At 42.9% G+C, this 23237-nt stretch overlaps 1 protein-coding gene across 4 annotated transcripts; it reads right to left on the bottom strand.

Annotated features, from left to right (window-relative positions):
• Positions 1 to 3357: 3357 nt before the first annotated feature.
• Positions 3358 to 8043, bottom strand: LOC100281772 (transporter of mugineic acid3). Of its 4 annotated transcripts, none has more exons than XM_035964790.1 (18): positions 7582 to 8043; positions 7343 to 7383; positions 7158 to 7218; positions 6980 to 7082; positions 6758 to 6860; positions 6598 to 6651; positions 6419 to 6481; positions 6292 to 6341; positions 6123 to 6198; positions 5675 to 5875; positions 5401 to 5488; positions 5157 to 5242; positions 4957 to 5064; positions 4810 to 4854; positions 4623 to 4711; positions 4491 to 4534; positions 4157 to 4262; positions 3358 to 3664 (listed from the first exon to the last, which is right to left on the bottom strand). In XM_035964790.1, exons 1-17 carry the CDS (start codon positions 7745 to 7747, stop codon positions 4162 to 4164), a joined length of 1479 nt encoding a protein of 492 aa, XP_035820683.1. In that variant the 5' UTR covers positions 7748 to 8043; the 3' UTR covers positions 3358 to 3664; positions 4157 to 4161. The 4 variants fall into 4 exon arrangements, with proteins under 4 accessions (XP_035820683.1, XP_035820684.1, XP_035820682.1 ...); XM_035964791.1 differs by having other exon boundaries at positions 3413 to 3655; XM_035964789.1 differs by lacking the exon at positions 3358 to 3664 and having other exon boundaries at positions 3741 to 4262; positions 7582 to 8040.
• Positions 8044 to 23237: the final 15194 nt, after the last annotated feature.

Below are 23237 nucleotides of genomic sequence, written 5' to 3'. Positions count from 1 at the left end.
CATTTAGGAAAAGGTATAAGCCTATTTCCCTTTCACTTTCACTAAGGATTAACAAGGGTAAAATGGAAGTTTTAGATCAAGGATTTTGAGCTTTAGTACCAACACCAACCTTCTTTTTGGATCCCCTTGATAGTACGACGATTCCTATACTCAAGTTAAATAAAATATAATTAAGTAAACTCCTTGAGTAATTGGTGTCTCATGTGTGATTTCTCCATGGCGTTGCTTCATAAGGATCACAAACATCCTTGTCTCACCTTTTGAAGCAAACCCTGTGACTTGTACCATTTCACCATATATGAGTTCAAATCATGGCTTCAAGTCACTTTACTGATGCATCAACATATTATAACTCTTCATAGCTGATTAGTTCATCGACTTAGTGCAAGTCTCTTCTTCACCTTAGCCATGGTACCTCGGTCCACAAGCCGTCGCTTGGCCTTCACCTTCGCTTAGTTCCTCGAAGCCCTTTCCTTGCTATCTTCACCCTATCAAGCCATTCTTGAGTCACATCATATTGAGCATCCATTGAGAGAATCATTTCTTCAATATTGTGAACCTTGCTTAAATGTCATCTAGATATAAATGCTAAGATCAATTAAGCTCTAGTTTGATTCTCATAAAAGCATATATGGACTAATAGTAATATGGTCAAGCCAATTCATGATTCCTCATATCTCATTCACTCTGGCTTGACCAATCCTCTTAATCACTTCAACCTCTATTCTGAACATATTTATGCATAGTGATTTCTCAGGTCTTGTCCATATATTCAAACCAATATAGAGATCATATTATATCCATTTGCATTGTCTCACTGGTTATTTAACCTTGTGTTGAACATTTGTTCACTGATCATTATACACTATTCAAGTATGTTCATCATACTGAATTTCCTGTTCAACACTTAGCAAACTTGTTAGACCTTTAAATGTGTTGTTATCTAAATCACCAAAACTCACAAAAGGGATGAATGCACTTTCAGATTTGTTTCCCTTTCTTTCCTCTCTCTAAAAGTTCCCTTGCATATATTGATTTGAGTTGGCTCCCAAAATTATCCGCACTGATTGAGCAACTCTTGGAAAGGAGAACTATCTTCCACACTCCGAATTATTTCTAACCTCAAGCATAGTGCGGGTTTAAATTTTGTAAAATTCAGGTTTTGCCTATTCACCCCTCTCTAGGTGACTTTCAGCGACTATTGCATTGGCAATTGTTGAATCTCTAGCTAACTACCTGTCGCGGTTGTACATCACAGGTTTTTGTGTAGGGAGTTGGTAAATGGCTGCTAAATGTAGGGAGAAAATGAGGTTACATGAGAAGTAGCTAAATTTAGGAAGAACATTTAGAGAAATGTTGGAGAGCAGTTTTTAGTTTAGCTACCTAAATTATTGATTTAGGGGTCTTTTAGAGAACTACTGGAGTTGTTCTAGATGGCAACGAACCCCTTTACCTATCATCGTCCGACGGATAATTACTCCATTAGTTAACGAGTTTGGTCTCAATTTTTTACTTATGAGTCTGATAATAAGAGAAAACGAGGACCCAACAGGTAGAGCGGGTATGGGTACGTACTCAATAAACACATACCGTGTACCATGGATATAAAATACTTGGAATATAGCCAATACTTATCTTGAGCGACATTATCCTCGGGTTTCTCCAAGTGGAGGGCCTTCCTCTGGCTATAACATTCTTCAATCGATTGGGTAAAGAATGCACTAACATATAAGTTATCTTTGAGCAAGTGCACATTTCAGTTTTTGATGCAGGTATATATGGGGCCGACCCTGAGACTTGTAACACCCTATCCAAACCCTGGACTGGCGATACTTACTCCTGGCAGCTCGCTAGGATCATATATTGTCCCCACAGACCAACACGAGTCTTTTGTGCGCACTTTGTCCTCACTCATGCGCACCCGAGAAAACTTCCCGGTCGGTCACCCATCCCAAATTGCTCCAAGCCAAGCACGCTTAACTTGGAGGTTCTTTTAAGACAGGCTTCCGAAAAAGAAGATGCACCTTGTTGATATGATTACTCTATTAATTCTATTAAGTCTTGGGCCATGACACCCCATCCTAGGGGCCAGGATATCACAATCCACCCCCTTAGAAGACCAACGTCCTCGTCGGTCAACCCCAATCCAGGAACCTCCCCTCTTGGCCACGTCTGTATGTCTATTGTCGTCATATGCCATGCCATGTGACCACTCCGGGCTCACATGCACCATATACCTGAACCCCCTAGCCCACACACGCCCGTGAAACCGCGAGGGTCAGCTCTGATACCATTTGTAACACCCCGTTCAAACCCTGGACCGGCGGTACTTACTCCTGGCAGCTCGCTAGGATCATATATTGTCCCCACAGACCAATACGAGTCTTTTATGCGTACTTTGTCCTCACTCATGCGCACCCGAGATAACTTCCCGGTCGGTCACCCATCTCAAATTGCTCCAAGCCAAGCACGCTTAACTTGGAGGTTTTTTCGAGACAGGCTTCCGGAAAAGAAGATGCACCTTATTGATATGATTACTCTATTAATTCTATTAAGCCTTAGGCAGGACATCCCATCCCAGGGGCCAGGATATCATAATTTGGTGGCCCAGTGCGAGACAAAAATTGAGGCCCCATTGACCACAAATACCAAAAAAATATGAATATTGTGATGCATTGAACTCCTCTGTATGTTTCTCTTTTTTTTGCCTTTTTCACTACTAGGTGCATGCTTTCTAATGGACGGCATGTGGAATGTGGTGACCAAAACACAATAACCTATACTCAAAAATAAAAGAATATTTAACTAGTAAATATTGGTTTGACGCGAAAACTGATTAGCGGAAGTAGAGTAGCAGACCTGGACGAAGTTATGGAGGGCCAAGACAGGGCACGCTCAGTGTTCCCTGTCGCTGCCGCTAGGCACGGCGTGCGGCAAGCCTGGTTTGGGCAGACGACAGAGCAGTGGACAGGGCGATCCCTCCTGCATGTCGCTGCTAGGTGCTGCTGGCGGGGCGATTGTTGTAGCCTACAACGTGAGCGGAGGCTTCCATGAGAAAGCAAGAGGATTGCAGCTCAAGCGTCCACGAGAAGCCAAGTAATCAAGCTTAAATAGGCCTGCATACTATACGTTGACGGGCTTTGGCCTTTATCGATCTTTGTGTTGTAATCTATGTAAACATTTCCTATAATCTTTATGTTGTAATCTACATAAGCATTTCCTATATACACACACGTATGTACGGGGAGGGGCCCCTGGTTCTTGGAGGCCCGGTGGCCGGTGCGACCGCACCGCTGGCACCTGTCCAGGGTCAGCCCTAGGTATATACTATGAAACACGCAGTGTTAAGATTATGGATTATGATGTGCTGAAAGAATGCACTGACATATATTATTATCGGTTCAACGATGACTGTCTGTAATTAAAAATATATATTAAAACCGAATACTATTCATATTCGTTATATTTGTATATTTTCTTATTGGGTATGTATATCCATCGGGTATAGAATACCCACATGGTACGGTATAGAATTGTACTGGGTACAAATATTGGACGGGGCGAATTCGGAGTGGCATGCAAAATCCGACGAATCTTCACCGTTGCCATCTTTACGTGTGCTCGACCTCTGATCGATTAGTGATCCACGAACCATCTGCGTCGTCTAAAGGCCAGTATCAGTGAGGGTTTTATGGTAATTAAATAAGTTAATATAGTATAGTATAAATAAAGAGAGAGAGAGAGAGAGAGATGTAGTTTCATAAGAATAAAATTTGTCTTTTACACACACACACACACAGTTTTTACATGCCGACACATGAATGAAGCTTCCACTGAGACCGGCCAAATCGCTTGTCTAGACGCTGTCCGGAGGGAAACCGAAAAAAATGTGATTTTGCCATTCATAGTTTTGCTCTCTGCTATTATATACCATCTATATCTATAATTTCAGAGTTTCAGCTTTGTCCAATAACACCTAGTCTCATCACCTTGGTGTACTTAATTGTGTTGGAGAGAACAAACCAACACAATTAAGTACGCCACCCATAAAATATACTACCACTGTTATAGAGCAATCGATCCTCCCCTTCCATCTCTTCTTCGTGACTAATTAAGGCAGCCGTCTATGACTGACTAGCTACGTACACACTAATACCTGCATCATGCTGCTCTGGACTCTGGTGCGGCCATGAAGGGCTTGAACGTGAGGACAAGTCCAAGGAGCTCGATGGCATTGAGAAGAAAGAACACCATCTGGTCACCTGCGTCGTACATGCATGGAACAAGAGACAAAAAAAAAAGTTACACACCACAGCAATAGCTTGCATGCATTGCCTCTAGTTAAGTACTTAGTACATGGAAAACCCATGCTAGTTGAGTCTAAGTGCAGCTAATTAAGAGGTGGATCATGTCCAATCCCCACAAAAGTGTCCAATTCACTTGCAATAAAACGGGAGGAAAAGAGTTTTTTTTTCAAAAAAAAAACTGACCTGGAAAGAAGAAAGCATGCTGCCGTTCTTGTGCCCAAGAGAACCTGCATTCGTAGGTAATTAACAGGTCACATGAGAGATCCAAAATGCCAGAGTGGTTAGTAGTAATAATAGCCAAGTATGTACGCTCACACAGTGCCTGCAGCTGCAGGAGCGATTGACTTGAACAGGGACATCACTGTCACCGACAGTCCGTTCGCAGCTCCTCTCTGATCTTGAGGCTGTGTTAACAATTGGGCGCTCATCAGTCAGCTATTCAGCTGCATGCTCGCACCGGTTGTTTTATAGATTACTGGTTTTGGATTCATCTTTAACGTACCACGGCATTGTTCTGAAGGATGAAGCTGCTCGAGATGATGGTAGACTGAACAACATGAATCATACATATACAGATCTTCAAGTTATATACATATATATGGAATATAATCTGTCGGAGAAAAGAGAGAAGAAAGAAACATGTACTCACAGCAAGATTGATTTTCAAGATCGACGCAATGTTGAGAACGACGGACAGTGCAGTTCCTGACAGATGTGTCATGTAGGGGTAGCCCAAGAGAATAAGCATGCACAGAACCTGCAAGATCAGGCACAGCTCAAGACATGCAGCCACAAGACAGAGCGTATCTGGAGTCGAACACTTAGAATACTTTTTTTTTTGGTACTCACAGCTGCAACTCGAGAAGTCTTGATAGGTCCAAGGATTTTGTTGGTACGAGGGTACACAGAGAGTTGGTATATGAGAAGACTGACGCCTGGAAATGCGAGGGACAGAAATGCTGCCACTTTTTAGTTTTGTCTTTGATACACGTATAGAATAATAGTAGGGAAAAAAAGTGAGGTGTGTCTAAATGACAGAGGGAAAAAAAAACGATAACTCGAGAAGTCTGCTTGTTATTTTTCGAAATGTTACCTGTGACTGAAAGCACTTGACCTACATCCTCAGATGATAGACTGAGGCCGCCATACTTCCTATCGCTTTCGGCCCATAAAGAGAACACCTGGAATTTGACTTATTGAAATCATATTTTGTCACATATACTAAGTCCATCTCAATCTGTATCCATGTTAGTTTCCGCACATTTTATCTGTGTCTACTAATTATATATATATTGCACACTTAGCACGCGCGTGTCTGGTGGATGCATAATTAAACAATAAAATAAATTGAGATCGAGAATAGGTACCTCTGAATAAGCCATATCATGGAAGGAAAACACACAGTACGTAATTAAGGATGACATGAAGGGCCAGTTCTTGAGCAAACTCTTCTTGTCATCCAAACTTGGAATCTGTTCGTCCTTGTCCTTGTAGTCACTCTGGTGGGCCTCCAAAGCTTCGTCATTTTTATTTTCGTCATGGCGAGCTTTGTGTTTGTGTAGTGTCTCCTAAAATACATCCAAAGATATATAATTTACTATAGCATGAGGAGTAATAAATTTGAGGGTCAAACCCCCAATTGTGTTCAGCCTTTTATTTGAGTCTACATTTTATTAGAAGAAACTGGTGCGGCTTGTGCATGCTGATATCTTCTACGCGATGTGTGAGGTCTGGAGAAGGAAGTTTGTAGACGACACTCCTATCTATCATTACTTGATTTTAGCTAATATGTCTAGCCAATTCAATCTCACGTACCGGCATCCATATGCAGATGACAAGAACAACAGCAGCGAAGAGCGAGGAGCATAAGCATGGCAAGAAATAGGGAAACCTGCTAAATTTCTTTTGAATGTTAAGTATTCCAGAAAATAACCAAGTACGATATGCAATATGATTAATGAAGTCTTAACTGAAGAATGAGTACCTCCCGAAGAACGAGTCAGGTGAAAACAGGTCTGGAAATTTTTCTGCAGGCTGTTTGTCATAATATAATCAGGTCATAATGCATCCCTAACTGACAGCTAGCTGAAACTGTTGGATATCTACTGTACCTGTGCAAGGTAGCCTCCTAGAGCAGGCCCAATGATGAGACCTATTCCCCAGGCTGTGCCGACCTAGAGTTAATTAAAGGAGTGAATTTGAGAACAACATATATATATATATATATATATTAAAAAAATATAGAACAACAAGAGAAGTTGAGATTTCGTCAGAGTAGTGTTTGGTTTACAAGTGATATTCCCAGCGCCTCGTGCTCAGGTCTGCAAACTTCGATCGAATAAGCCTGTGGGAATTCACACATTAAATAATAACAATTAAGTATACATGTTAGTTGCGAAATACATGCATCTCAATTGAAACAAAATTCCACTTTTGATTTTTCACAGTACCTTGATTGGCCCAAGCAGACCATTCAGAGCGCCAAGTAGAAATCTTGTGGCTATTGCCATCCAGTAACTAGTACTGAGTCCAAATAAAGTGTTGAATATAACCCTGGATATATTAACAAGAATTGAGGATCCCATTATAACAAAAGGGGGATAAAATAAAGTAAAATAACACTTTGATCAAAGTATTTGTGGTAGAAGCAATCTCTTTAATTTTATACTAACACGGAGAAGACGCCGAGTATGGCAACTGGCTTCCTCCCAAACCGATCTGCTGCCATCCCCCAGACAGTTGAGGTCAAGCATCTACCGAGCATAAATGAAGCGCCTGATAAGAAAAATGTCCACATCCATCAGAAGTTCAGAACACCACATGTATACACTAGCAGTAGTGCGGACTAACCCACAAATCCGGCATAGAACCCGATGTCCTCTGTTCTTTTTGCAACGTGCAAGTCTCTTATCTACTAGCAAGCAATACACTATTGTTAGCAATACACTAATGTATGTTTATATATGTATGATAAAACATGGATGGACTGAATAATCTTTGTAGAGACCAAGTGCTATATATGCAATAATACGTACCATGAAATACAAGAAGGGGAATAATGATGACACCGGTAAAGCTGATGACAAATCATATTAGGCAGGAGAAATATGAGGTATTAGATATGCAAAATGTTCATATATATGTGTGTGTATAAAAAGAACACGCTGGGGTGCACGTTAAAAACTGTATAGAACAGAAGCTTTTTTTTTTGTGTGTGTGTGTAGAATATATATAGCGAGACAAGACACGCGCAGGAATGAAGTGCTTTGCTTACAAGTCGCGAGGCAGATGATCCAGACGTACAAGAACTCCTTGTACGGCAGTCCCTCCTGGAGCTCCTTCCTCCGGTCGTTGGCACAGCCCGGGCAGCCCGGGTGGTAAACCTTCTCCTGCCCCTGCCGCAGCAGCAACGGCGAAGTGACGCCGCCCTCCTCCTCCATTGTACGTACGTACTCTGGTGGCTCCTCACAGAAGAAGAGAGGGACCAGCGCAGAGTCGCCAGCAGGTCAACGCGCACGCAAGAACACAGAGGAGATTGGCGATGGTTATTAGTCTGGAGATCCGCGCCAAAGCGATTCCGTCACGGGTTACGTCGTCTTGAATGGCTGGAGCCAACGGACGAATTAGTGCAGAGACGGTGTGGATTCTACTGCCACGGATCGTGAATGATGCGGCTGTGGTGTTGTCCCATCTGCGAATTGAGTAGAATATGACAGAATTAGGTTTAAACATTGCTGGGACGAGTCCAAGGGTGTGTGAATATGACAGAATTGAGTAGAATACTCATATAAATCCTTGGTTACTTGGTATCTTAACGCAGAGGTAAGCTTTATACAAGACTGCTTTGTATTAACTAGAATATTGTGGATAACGAAGCCTTTTATGACACATGAGATCACCATTGGCGTCTTTGTGTGGATAACTCTTGAGGCAAATATCTTCTTCAGAAGATGTGATAGGGATATGAGACCACTTGGTCTTGATGTGGGGTCCTTGCACACCCACATGTTGCACCCTTTTTCGGGTCTCTTTCTTTTGCTTCTTGTTGCTGGGTTCGAAGCTCGAGCCCTAGTGATGGGGAGCACAAGCTTCCTCAATGTTGACGACGAAGCTTGATGGCTTGTCATTCTCTTCGTCGTGATGCAACTTACTGTGGTCGTGAAATCACCGGAGGTGGACGTCAATGTTGATCACTTGTTTTTTTACTATATAATATCAAAAACAAGGCAACACAAATTAGAGTATTGAAACCTTCTTCCTTTAATTATCTCTTCTTCGAAGAGATAATATAAGCGAGAAGGTGTGAATCAAGAATACATACAAAGCAAGCATGAATAAAAGTGTGATGAAGAATGAAGCATGTTAATAGGACTGAAAAAAAAGTTCAAAGCTCGTGAGTAAGCTCGAGCTCGGAGTGGCTCAGCTCAGCTCAGAGCGGCTCGCGAGCCGAGACGAGCGAGGTTGTCGAGCTCGTTGGGGCAATGAGCCGAGCCACTCTTGCTCGCGAGATGCACAAAATTAATCAACCTACACAATAATGCTGGATATTGGATAATTTTATAGATACCTGACTCGTTTCTTAGCCTTTAATGATGGATATATGACAATTATAATTTAGATTACTTGTAATGTCGCATTATGATTATTTATTTCACATTTATAGACTATTAATTCACTATATAATGCAATATTATTTTTTAAGGTGCAACTCATGAGCCGAACCGGCTCGTGAGCTGATATCGAGTCGAGCCTACTTTTACAGCTCGTTGAGTAGGCGAGCCGAGCTCAGTCACCTAACTAGCCACACCGAACCGAAGCTCGGCTCGGCTCGTTTCCAGCCCTACATGTTACACATCTTGTCTGCCTTGCATTATTTTATTTCATCCTTCTTATGAATTAAATGTACAAGCGTATCTTCAGATTTACACGAGAGATAGCTCGAAGGCACTTCGAAAACTAAGAGAGACGAAGCTTGATGCCCTTAAAAAGATGATTTTTTGTGCATGACACTGAACTATTTATAGGGGAGGGGTACAACTTCATATGAAATTACAAGCGTGCCCACAAAGTTTACAATTATGATTTACAAATATTATGGGACATCAGTGTCTTTTCTCTTTCTTTCTTACTACACAAGTTTGTACCCTTTTATCCTTCGTCGCTTTCGCACACGAAGCCTTTGCTACGCCGAAGCTAGTGACTTCGACTTTCACCTTCGTCACATATGCGTGTAGTCATAGCCTCTCTACAGGCTTCTTTGGCCAAAAGACACCTTCGTCCACCTTTCATTATGTGCCTGAAATGCATCTGCTTGTGTCGAAGGTTAAATTGTGTCATTGTCATAATTGCTTCAAACTTGTGAGTGTTGGTTTGCATCGTTGGTGGTTGTAATATGTCTGAGAACTTTTTTGTTTTCCAAGGGACTTTGTATGTTCATGAGCGATATTAGAGATTCTTCATGACATTGCATAGATGTTGCAGTACACAATGAGACATTACATGCTTCGAAATACTAGGACACATTACACAATGGCACATGACACAACGTACGACACACTTGGACAAACTTCAGAGTTCAGATAACAAACACTATGACATTTGGCATAATGTCGATATTTTATTTAACTTGCATACGAAAATGGCAAACCTAAGCTACTCCTGAGCCAAGACGCACTCAGTGGTGCTGGATGAGGTCAATCTGCAACTGAGTATATTTCCTTGGGTCTTTGAGTTCTTCTTAGTGTTGATTGATGAAAGCGTTACACATTGCCATTGAATCATTGGAAGTGTTAGCCAAGACTCTGATGTTGTCGAAGCTTGTGTTCATAGCCATAAGCCCTTAGTCCTCTACTATCATGTTGTGCAAGATTATGCATGTTTTCATGATGTCACCAATGTGTTGAGGTGACCAACCGTATACCGGTCCACGGGCTACAACCCATCGTTTCTTCAGGATGCCAAAAGTTCATTCAATATCCTTTCTAGCGGACTCCTGAATGGTGGCAAAGTGTTAGACCCTAACATCATATGGATTACAGATTGTCTTGACAAACATTGGCCAGTCAGGATAAATATCATCTGCTAGGTAATATCCCATGTTGCACGTGTGACCATTCACCGTGAAAGTCATAGGAGAACGGTCACCATTGAGATGGCTTTCAAAAAGGTTTGAACAATGAAGAACATTGATGTCGTTACAGCTATCGGGCTTGCCAAAGTACGCGCGCCATATCCAAAGGCCATACAAAGTAACCGCTTCAAGGATCATGATTGAGTGTTTACCTCGACATGTGAACATTCCCTTCCAGTTGGTTGGGCAGTTACGCCACTCCCAATGCATGCAATCGACACTACCAAGCATACCAGGGAAGCCTTGGGACTCCCCGACTTGGAGGAGGCATGCAATCTCTGTAGCTCTAGGTGCCCTGAGGTTGTAACCCACAAATGCTGTTTGGATGGCCATACAAAAGTGTTTCAAGGCCTCATGAGCGGTGGATTCACCAATGCATGCGTACTCGTCAACGACATCGACAGAAATACCATAAGCGAGGGGTGCGAACAATGGCAACAACCTTCTACAGAGCAGAGAGACCAAGCTCACCAGCACTGTTTGCTCGCTGAACGAAGAAAGGATCGACTTGTTGCACAACATCTACGAGGCGCTCAAATACATGGCGACGCATGTGAAACCTACACAAAAAATATAGTGATAGTTAAGGATTCGACTTTTCCTTTCACGTGAATTAAACATAAAAAACAGTGTGGATAGCAAAACATGAGATACCTCCTCCAGAATTGAGCATCCATGTACACGGGTTGTGTGTAGAAGTAGTCCGCTCGGATTCTAGCATCACCACTTAGATGATCAAATGTATCCAAACTCGATCGGGAATGGAACCACCATGACGACGCTCGTTGCGTACACGACTCCTCCTAAGGTGCATGTAGGTCGCTACCTCTAAGTCTTCTTCTTCCTCCTCCATTTTTTAGTCATCCTAGGAAGAACATTTGATTCTAGGTATGAGTTCATTATTGTGATAGTTTCTAAATGGGGTGGTTGTCGATTGTCGAGTGGTGAAGCCTGGTGGCTTATTTATAGTGAACGAAGTGGCTTCGTGGTGAAGCCAAGGTCGGGGAAGAAGTTAGTCACATGCTTTGTGGAAGAGGTGTCATGGCTAAAACGATGGAAACTAAAGGCATGTTTGGACGCTGACATCTAGCACCACATCCCGCCTAAGGTACTGCGGCGCGCGAAGTGTGGCGTAGCGTGGAGCCGGCGGCGGTGACCAAACACGCCCTAATTCTTCCAAAAATGGGAAACTCGCTATGCTTAAACACGATATGTTTTACTATATAACATATACAATTACAAACTGTAGCATCCCAAAAATTCAAATCTTGAAATTTTCTCAAACTCGCTCTAAATTCAAAATGAATTTCAAATTTCATTTGAAAATGTTTGTTTGCGAGTTGATATCAACAAATAAAATATAGTGGTCTATATTCTCTCCAACCTCCTCAAAATATCCTACAAATATTTCACCAGAGGTCCCCTCAAATTGGTTCCAGAAATACTGCCTAGATATTTCCCCAGTAATCCCCTCAAGTTCTTTCTAGAAATATTGCCCAGATATTCCACCGATATATCTCTAAATATTTTCCTCATCAGAAATACCTTCAGAATCATTTTTGAAGTTGAAAGGGAAATAGGCTTACACATTTTTCCTAATTGATTTTGGTGGTTGAATTGCCCAACACAAATAATTGGACTAACTAGTTTGCTCTAGTCTATAAGTTCTACAGGTGCCAAAGGTTCATAATAAACCAATAAAAAGACCAAGAAAGGGTTCAAATAAAGAGAGCTACAGACAACCCAAAGGCACCCTGGTCTGGCGCACTAGACAGTGTCTGGTGCACCACCGGACAGTGTCCGGTGCACCAGGGCACTCGACGCTGAACTCGCTACCTTCGGGAAAATGGGAGGCCGCTCCGCTATAATTCACCGGACTGTCCGGTGAAGCACCGGACTGTCCGGTGTGCCAGCGGAGCAATGGCTACTTTGCGCGCAACGGTCGACTGCAACGCATTTAATGCGCGCCTGCGCGCGCAGAGGACAGAGCACGCGCAGTTGGCGCACCGGACAGTCTACAGGACCTGTCCGGTGCACCACCGGACAGCCCAGAGGCCCCACCAGTCAGAGCTCCAACGGTCAGAACCCAACGGCCGGCTGACGTGGCTGGCGCACCGGACTGTCCGGTGCGCCATGCGACAGCAGCCTTCCAACGGCCACATTTTGGTGGTTGGGGCTATAAATACCCCAACCACCCCACATTCAATGAAATCCAAGTTTTCCACCTTCAACACATTACAAGAGCTATAACATTGAATTCTAGACACAACCAAAGAGATCAAATCCTCTCCCAAGTCCGGAATCACTCCAAATCAAATAGTGACTAGAGAGAGCGACATTTGTGTTCATTTGAGCTCTTGCGCTTGGATTGCTTCTTTTCTTTCTTATTCTTCTTGTGATCAACTCAATTGTAACCGAGGCAAGAGACACCAATTGTGTGGTGGTCCTTGCGGGGACTTTGTGTCCCGTTTGATTGAGAAGAGAAGCTCACTCGGTCTAAGTGACCGTTTGAGAGAGGGAAAGGGTTGAAAGAGACCCGGTCTTTGTGACCACCTCAACGGGGAGTAGGTTTGCAAGAACCGAACCTCGGTAAAACAAATCCTTGTGTCTCACGCCTTATTTGCTTACGGTTTGTTTTTCGCCCTCTCTCTCGGACTCGTTATTACTTCTAACGCTAACCCGGCTTGTAGTTGTGCTTAAGTTTATAAATTTTAGATTCGTCGTATTCACACCCCCTCTAGGCGACTTTCAATTGGTATCAGAGCCACGGTGCTTCATTAGAGCTTAACCGCTCGAAGTGATGTCGGGAGCATCCGCCAAGAGGGAGTTCGGGACCGGCGAGAAGCCCGCCACAAGCCATGGGAAGGCTCCATCCGGGGAGTCCACCAACAAGGTGAAGGGATCCCCTTCACACAACAAGTCGCGTCAGAGCGGTGACAAGAAGAAGAAGATGAGGAAGGTGGTCTACTACGAGACCGACTTTTCGTCGCCATCCACCTCCGGCTCCGACACGCCGTCCGTAACTTCTAAGCGCCATGAGCGCAAGAAGTTTAGTAAGATTCCCCTACGCTACCCTCGCATTTCCAAACGTACTCCATTACTTTCCGTCCCATTAGGCAAACCACCTATGTTTGATGGTGAAGATTATAATATGTGGAGTGATAAAATGAGGCATCATCTAACCTCACTCCACACTAGCATTTGGGATGTTGTTGAGATTGGAGTACAAGTACCATCACCGGGGGATGAAGACTATGATTCGGACGAGGTCGCCCAAATCCGGCACTTCAACTCCCAAGCCACCACTATACTCCTCGCCTCTCTAAGTCGAGAGGAGTATAACAAGGTGCAAGGGTTAAAAAGCGCCAAGGAGATTTGGGACGTACTCAAGACCGCGCACGAAGGAGATGAGGTGACCAAAATCACCAAGCGGGAGACGATCGAGGGGGAGCTCGGTCGCTTCCGGCTTCGCCAAGGGGAAGAGCCACAAGACATGTACAACCGCTTGAAGACCTTGGTGAACCAAGTGCGCAACCTCGGGAGCACCAAATGGGATGACCATGAGATGGTCAAGGTTATTCTAAGATCCCTCGTTTTTCTTAATCCTACTCAAGTTCAATTAATTCGTAGTAATCCTAGATATACACTAATGTCTCCCGAGGAAGTAATAGGAAACTTTGTGAGCTTTGAGTTGATGATCAAAGGCTCAAAGAAAATCATCGAGCTAGATGGCCCCTCCACGTCCGAAGCACAACCGGTCGCATTCAAGGCAACAGAGGAGAAAAAGGAGGAGTCTACATCAAGTAGACAACCCATCGACGCCTCTAAGCTCGACAATGAGGAGATGGCGCTCATCATCAAAAGCTTCCACCAAATCCTCAAGCAAAGGAGGGGGAAGGACTACAAATCCCGCTCCAAGAAAGTGTGCTACAAGTGTGGTAAGCCCGATCATTTCATTGCTAAATGTCCATTATCTAGTGATAGTGACAGGGGCGACGACAAGAAGGGAAAGAGGAGAGAAAAGAAGAGATACTACAAGAAGAAGGGCGGCGATGCCCATGTGTGTCGCGAGTGGGACTCCGACGAGAGCTCCTCCGACTCCTCCTCCGACAAGGACGCCGCCAACATCGCCGTCACCAAGGGACTCCTCTTCCCAAACGTCGGCCACAAGTGCCTCATGGCAAAGGACGGCAAAAAGAAGAAGGTAAAATCAAAATCCTCCACTAAATATGAAACCTCTAGTGATGAGGATAACTCTTGTGATGAGGAGGATAATTTGCGCACCCTTTTTGCCAACCTAAACATGCAACAAAAAGAAAAATTAAATGAATTAATTAGTGCTATTCATGAGAAGGATGAACTCTTAGACTCTCAAGAGGACTTCCTAATTAAGGAAAATAAGAAGCATGTTAAGGTTAAAAATGCTTATGCTCTAGAAGTAGAAAAATATGAAAAACTATTTAGTGAGCTAAGCACTTGCCATGATGTTATTACCAACCTTAGAAATGAGAATGCTAGTTTAATTGCTAAGGTTGATTCAAATGTTTGTGATGTTTCAATTCCCGATCTTAGAGATAATAATGTTAGTTTACTTGCTAAGATTGAAGAATTGAATGATTCTCTTGCTAGCCTTAGAAATGAGAATGAAAAATTAATTGCTAAGGCTAATGACTTAGATGTTTGCAATATTACCATTTCTAATCTTAGAAATGAAAATGACATTTTACATGCTAAGATTGTTGAATTAAAATCTTGCAAACCCTCTACATCTACCGTTGAACATGTTTCCATTTGCACTAGATGTAGAGACATTAATGTTGATGCTATTCAGGATCACCTAGCTTTAATTAAGAAACAAAATGATCACATAGCTCAACTTAATGCCAAAATTAATGAGCATGACTTAGAAAATGAAAAATTTAAATTTGCTAGAAGCATGCTCTATAGTGGGAGACGCCCTGGCATCAAGGATGGCATTGGCTTCCAAAAGGGAGACAATGTCAAACTTAATGCCCCTCCTAAAAGATTATCTAACTTTGTTAAGGGCAAGGCTCCCCTACCTCAAGATAACGAGGGTTACATTTTGTACCCTGCCGGTTATCCCGAGCACAAAATTAGGAGAATTCATTCTAGGTAGTCTCACTTTGGCCCTAACCATGCTTTTATGTATAAGGGTGAGACATCTAGTTCTAGGCAATCAACCCGTGCAAAATTGCCTAAAAGGAAAACTCCTATTGCATCAAATGATTCTAACATTTCATTTAAAACTTTTGATGCATCTTATGTTTTAACTAACAAATCCGGCAAAGTAGTTGCCAAGTATGTTGGGGGCAAGCACAAGGGGTCAAAGACTTGTGTTTGGGTACCCAAAGTTCTTGTATCTAATGTCAAAGGACCCAAAACCATTTGGGTACCTAAAATCAAGAACTAAATTTGTTTTGTAGGTTTATGCATCCGGGGGCTCAAGTTGGATCATCGATAGCGGGTGCACAAACCACATGACAGGGGAGAAGAAGATGTTCTCCTCCTACGAGAAAAACCAAGATCCTCAACGAGCTATCACATTCGGGGATGGGAATCAAGGTTTGGTCAAAGGATTGGGTAAAATAGCTATATCACCTGACCATTCCATTTCCAATGTTTTTCTTGTAGATTCTTTAGATTATAACTTGCTTTCAGTTTCGCAATTATGTAAAATGGGTTACAACTGTCTTTTTACAGATATAGGTGTCACTGTCTTTAGAAGAAGTGATGATTCAATAGCATTTAAGGGAGTGTTAGAGGGTCAGCTATACCTGGTAGATTTTGATAGAGTTGAACTCGACACTTGCTTAATTGCTAAGACTAACTTGGGCTGGCTCTGGCATCGCCGACTAGCACATGTTGGAATGAAGAATCTTCACAAGCTTCTAAAGAGAGAACACATTTTGGGACTAACAAATGTTCATTTTGAGAAAGACAGGATTTGTAGCGCATGTCAGGCAGGGAAGCAAGTTGGTGTTCATCATCCACACAAGAACATCATGACGACTGACAGGCCACTCAAGCTCCTACACATGGACCTATTCGGCCCGATAGCTTACATAAGCATCGGTGGGAGTAAGTACTGTCTAGTTATTGTGGATGATTATTCTCGCTTCACTTGGGTATTCTTTTTGCAGGAAAAATCTCATACCCAAGAGACCTTAAAGGGATTCTTGAGACGGGCTCAAAATGAGTTCGGCTTAAGGATCAAAAAGATTAGAAGCGACAACGGGACGGAGTTCAAGAACTCTCAAATTGAAGGCTTCCTTGAGGAAGAGGGCATCAAGCATGAGTTCTCTTCTCCCTACACACCACAACAAAATGGTGTAGTGGAGAGGAAGAATAAAACTCTATTGGACATGGCAAGAACCATGGTTGATGAATACAAGACTTCGGATCGGTTTTGGGCCGAGGCGGTCAACACCGCCTGGTACGCCATCAACCGGTTATATCTACACCGAATCCTCAAGAAGACATCGTATGAACTCCTAACCGGTAAAAAGCCCAATGTTTCATATTTTAGAGTCTTTGGTAGCAAATGTTTTATTCTTGTTAAAAGAGGTAGAAAATCTAAATTTGCTCCTAAGACTGTAGAAGGTTTTTTACTAGGATATGACTCAAACACAAGGGCATATAGAGTCTTCAACAAGTCCTCTGGGCAAGTTGAAGTTTCTTGTGACATTGTGTTTGATGAGACTAACGGCTCTCAAGTAGAGCAAGTTGATCTTGATGAGATAGGTGATGAAGAGGCTCCATGCGTCGCGCTAAGGAACATGTCCATTGGGGATGTGTGTCCTAAGGAATCCGAAGAGTCTCCAAATGAACAAGATCAACCATCTTCCTCAATGCAAGCATCTCCACCAACTCAAGATGAGGATGAGGCTCAAAATGATGAAGGAGAAGATCAAGGAGTTGAGCCACCTCAAGAGGAGAGCAATGATTAAGGGGGATATGCCCATGATCATGATGAGGAAGATGAACAAGTTCCAAGGCCGCCACACCCAAGAGTCCACCAAGCAATCCAACGAGGTCACCCCGTGAACTCCATCCTCGGTGATATTCAAAAGGGGGTAACTACTCGATCTCGTGTTGCTCATTTTTGTGAACATTACTCTTTTGTTTCCTCTATTGAGCCACACAGGGTAGAGGAAGCACTACAAGATTCGGATTGGGTGGTGGCGATGCAAGAGGAGCTCAACAACTTCACTAGGAACGAGGTATGGCATTTAGTTCCACGTCCTAATCAAAATGTTATAGGAACCAAGTGGGTCTTCCGCAACAAGCAAGATGAGCATGGTGTGGTGACAAGGAACAAAGCCCGACTTGTGGCCAAGGGATATTCACAAGTCGAAGGTTTGGATTTCCGTGAAACCTATGCACCCGTAGCTAGGCTTGAATCAATTCGCATATTACTTGCCTATGCTACTTACCATGGCTTTAAGCTTTACCAAATGGATGTGAAAAGTGGCTTTCTCAATGGACCAATCAAGGAAGAGGTCTATGTTGAGCAACCTCCCGGCTTTGAAGATAGTGAGTATCCTAACTACGTTTATAAACTCTCTAAGGCGCTTTATGGGCTCAAGCAAGCCCCAAGAGCATGGTATGAATGCCTAAGAGACTTTCTTATCACTAATGGCTTCAAAGTCGGAAAGGCCGATCCTACTTTATTCACTAAAACTCTTAACAATGATTTGTTTGTATGCCAAATTTATGTTGATGATATTATATTTGGGTCTACTAACGAATCTACATGTGAGGAATTTAGTAGGATCATGACACAGAAATTCGAGATGTCGATGATGGGGGAGTTGAAGTATTTCTTGGGATTTCAAGTAAAGCAACTCCAAGAGGGCACCTTCATTAGCCAAACAAAGTATATTCAAGACATTCTAAACAAATTTGGAATGAAGGATGCCAAGCCCATCAAGACACCCATGGGAACCAATGGGCATCTCGACCTCGACACGGGAGGTAAATCCGTCGATCAAAAGGTATACCGGTCGATGATAGGATCTTTGCTTTATTTATGTGCATCTCGACCGGATATTATGCTTTCCGTATGTATGTGTGCAAGATTCCAAGCCGACCCTAAGGAAGCTCACCTTACGGCCGTAAAAGGAATCTTGAGATATTTAGTTTATACTCCTAAGTTTGGGCTTTGGTACCCTCGGGGATCGACATTTGATTTAATTGGTTATTCGGATGCCGATTGGGCGGGGTGTAAAATTAATAGAAAGAGCACATCGGGGACTTGCCAGTTCTTGGGAAGGTCCCTGGTGTCTTGGGCTTCACAGAAGCAAAATTCTGTGGCTCTTTCTACCGCCGAAGCCGAGTATATTGCCGCAGGCCATTGTTGCGCGCAATTACTTTGGATGAGGCAAACCCTTAGGGACTGTTGGGGACTTGTTCTTAATTGCTATAAATTAAGAACAAGGCAACAAAAAAATGTTAAATGTTAATGTCCTTCGCCCGCTGAAGCATTATTTCCTCAAGGATTTAATGAACTTCGGACGAAGGTTAAAACGATACAATTACGAAGGTTGAATCTTCGTAATTGAATTCTCAGAAATTATATAAAATAATGTGAGATATAAAGTATTAAGAACAAACAAATTATAAGTAAACAACATCATTTACATGTTATACAAACTTAATGTATTCAAATATAATATTAGATACATTTATACCTCTGCCTTGGCAAAGAATAATTTCCGGGTGATGCAATTGCAATTACAGGAATGCGTGAACAGTAGAGGAATACTGTTCACTATTTATAGGCACAGGGCACAGCCTGTGAGAGATTACAAGTATGCCCCTTATGAAAGTTTACAACATTGACTCAGACCTTTATGGACTAAAAGGTCATTCTATCTTTAAGTCGGTTTGTAATACCGAAGCTTCATGAAGGGGAACCTTCGACCATCTTACGCAAACAGCTTCAGCCGAAGGTTGCTTCTTCCTAAAAGACCTTCGGCGACGAAGCACAGGCCCAACAGTAGCCCCTTTCGCGGTGCTAGATCGTTTTTCGTAACGAGCTTGATCCGTGAAAAAAGTCTCTTGAGCTTCGGAGCGCCGAAGGTCTAAAAAACACCTTCCCTGAGCTCGTTGTCGAGAAACGATTCAATTTCTTAGCGTGTAGCGGCCCCGCCTTTCAGAGTTACTGTTCGGTCTCTGCGGTCCACCGCGCAGCGAGTGCGAGCGGGTGTCCGCCTGGTGTAAAAATTCTGGCGCTTCGCCTTCTTACCTGCAGCACTATATAAAGAGACGAGTAGGTGTGAAGTTACCGCAGCATTCATTGCTATTTGCACTGTTTTGCTGCCAAAATTTTTAACCGTTGCCGAAGCTTGTCTGTCGGAATCGAACGAAGCTCCAGTTTGATACCTGCTTCGGAGGAAGAAAGTATTAACGTTCCACAAGTTCATAATTAAATGGCCAGAGTGCGTTCTACTGCCAGGGTTGAGCGTGAGGGGGACGAGACTGAAGCTTCGGAGACTGTTCCCATCTCCGAAGCTATGCAACGATCCGGGCTGGTGACTTCGGAAAAAATCCCTCATGATGATGCAGAACAAGCAGAACAAACAATCGCTGAAGCAGAAGAAGAAGATATGGAGGAAACTGATTCTGAAGATGATTATCGCATTGCCATGCCAAGCAAACCCAGCCACTTGGACTTCGGGAAATCTACTGTTTCGAAAGCTGATCTGTCCAAGATGGTAAAATCGGGCTTTTTTACTGAAAATCAGAAGAAGCTATTGCGCTTCGGGGGAGAAGAGACTACCCCAAAGCCGGAGAAGGATGAAATTGTTATTTTCAAAAGCTTTCTAAAAGCTGGATTAAGGTTCCCCCTACATGGGATTATTGCAGAGGTACTGAAGAGGTTCGGTATTTATTTTCACCAGCTGACCCCCAACGCTATTGTTAGACTTATTGTTTATATCTGGGCACTCCGAAGCCAAGCAGTGGAACCATTTGCGGACAGCTTTTGCCGGGTTCACGAGTTGCATTATCAAACGAAGGCTAGAAGGGATGGACTGCACGACAATTTTGGTTGTTATAACTTCGCCTATCGAAAAACTACTAAGTTTCCTGTAATTAGCTACCGAAGCAAATGGGCAGCCGGCTGGAAATCTGAGTGGTTCTATGTCAAAGTTGATGACGATAAGGAAAAGCTTGTACAAAGTCCACTTGAATTAATCTTCGGAGAAACCCGACCCCGCTGCAACATGACACCCGAAGGTCCAACACAACAAGCAATGAGTGAATTCAGAATTATTGCAGAGCATATCAGCACAAGGGACTTAGTTCAAGAGTTCTTAGCTTTCAAAGTTTTTCCCAGTTTAAAAGAATGGGAAATGCCGAAGCTACAAGGGGAGAAGAAAGAAGGTGAACTTGTACGTTTACCTTACTACTTCAAGTTTAAGAAATACTTTAAAGCACCTTGCCAAGAGTGGTTGGAAACGATTGAAGCGATGTGCAATGAAATACTTGGCAATTATTCTAAAAAAGAAGATCAGTTGATGACCGCAGCCTTCGGCACCCGTCCGAAGCGAAGGCTAAATCGAGTGTTGGACGCCTTGGGCTTCGATTATCCTGATTATGAAAATCTGAACAAAGGTGTTGGGGGCCAAAAAAGAAAAAGGATAACTGAGGCCATGAATGAAGAAAAAGAACCAGTAAAGAAGAAAATTCCGAAGAAGAGGAAAGTTTCTTCTCCGAAGCAACAAATATCTGAAGCAGAAGAAACCCCCGCATCACCTTCTGCAGCTGTCATTGAGGAAATTCTGAAGGTAATGACTGAATCCTTACCTGCGAAGCTAAGTCCACTGGGCCCTCAACTGACAAAGTTTTTTCAGAAGGACAAGGAGCCCGAAAAATCGAAGAAAACAATCAAGGCAAAGAAACAAAGAATTATTACCGTGACTGAGGTAATTGACAAGACGCCGCCAAGAGCTTCAGCCTAGAAAACACCAGCGGCCGCAGAGGAGACAGATATTGAAATTGCACCTTCGGAGGCCGCAGCTGCCGAAGCTGCCTCAGCTGAAGGTTTGAACCTGGAGAGCACAATTGAACACATTGACCAAATACTGCTAGACATGGCTGCGGAAGAAGCTACCACCGCCGCCGAAGAGGCCGTGACCGCAGCGTCGGGGAAAGGAAAAGAAATTGCTGATGAAGCTTCAGAGAACGAGACCTTCATGTTTCAGAATTTAGTTGGAGAACAACTATCAAAAGCTGAAATAAAAGAGCTTAGAGAATATGCCAAATCCTGTGGATACAAAACTGGGGCACTCCTCTTCGGAGGCGTTGATGATGAGAAATTAGATTGTATTCGAGATCAAACAGGAGCCAAAATTATCAGTACTCTGTCCAAAAGTATCGGCTTCCCGAAGCTGGAAACAGACATCAGCCGCTACCGACGACAACATGTCGTTGGTAGTTTATTTTATTCCAACTTCAAGGTGAACTACTTGTCCCTTAACTTTATTGTTTCTAATAATAAAACATGTCTGACGAAGGTTGTTTTCGTGCAGAGTATGCTGTTGAGCAAAGCCTTGCAAATGCAGCAAGATTTTGAAGATAAGAAGCACGAAGTCATGATTGAAAATTTAGAAAGCAGAATAAAGGAGCAATCAGATGTTATTGAGAAAAAGAACTTTGAGCTCCAGGCAGCCGAAGGTTCATTGGCGGAAGCTGAAGCAAAAATAACAGAACTAAACACGAAGCTTCTCCGCCAGTCTGAACAGTTCGAGCGAGAAAAGCTAGAGCTTAATGCAAGACTTGAAGCCGAAGCTCAACAAAATTCAGATTTGAGAAAACTATTGACAAGCCTTCAAGAAAAATGTCTGGAATTTAGCAACAAATGCATTCAACGCTTAAGAAAGATTTTTTACTCAGTTGGAGCTAGTAGTGAAAAATTCACCCCCTCAGTTGAAGATCTACCGAAAACCTTCGAACATATTGAGGGGGAGATTGACGAGCTCGACGAAGTCATAGCTGGGCATGGTGACTTCTGTGCCTGGGTGGCTTCTCGAGGCACTGCTGCAGCTTTCCTGAAGGCTGGCTGCGATCATGCAAAGATTGTCAATAGGCCAAATTTCACTTTATCACCATCAATCCTGGATGACATTCCTGATCTCGCCCGGAGTATCTCGAATAGATTTGTAAAAATGATATGGACAAAAGGTGGGCGAGAAAAGGCTGGAGACGAAGCTCGTAGCCACCTTGAACCAGTAAGAAACCATACCTTGTGCTTACCTCTTCCTGTAAGCTTGATTTTGACCTACAACGACCTTAATTTTATAGGATGACAAAGCCGAAGCCGAAGCTCAAAAATGACGCCGAAGCCGAAGCTCCTTGGAGATTAGATAGTAGACTGTAGACAGTACTTGAGAAACTTTTGAGATAACTTTTGTAACTAAAACTTTTGAGATAACTTCTGTTCATACCTTGTTATATATCCTTATCCTTCCATTGATGTATGAGAAATGCTTTGATGTGGACGAAATTCTCTTTTGAGCCGAAGGCGAAAAAACACCTTCCCTTCTTTTCGTACGCCGCAAAGCATAAAAAACAATATTTTTCCTTTTTTCCGAAGTTTTCCTTTTTGTACACGAAGCTCTTTCTTCCCCTTCTTTTTCCTCTTTTTGCCGAAGCAACCATTTATGCCATGAAGATGATTATCCTACAGATGCCTAGATGAATGTTTATGAATGCAAATGCTATGATGTAATGCGATGTGCAAATGAATGGCTAAACACGTATCCGAAGCCATATTC

This window comes from Zea mays, chromosome 2 (assembly GCF_902167145.1).
Source record: "Zea mays cultivar B73 chromosome 2, Zm-B73-REFERENCE-NAM-5.0, whole genome shotgun sequence".
NCBI lineage: Eukaryota > Viridiplantae > Streptophyta > Magnoliopsida > Poales > Poaceae > Zea > Zea mays.
The sequence above is the reverse complement of the archived record's forward strand: the minus strand, read 5'-3'. Positions and strand labels throughout refer to the sequence as shown.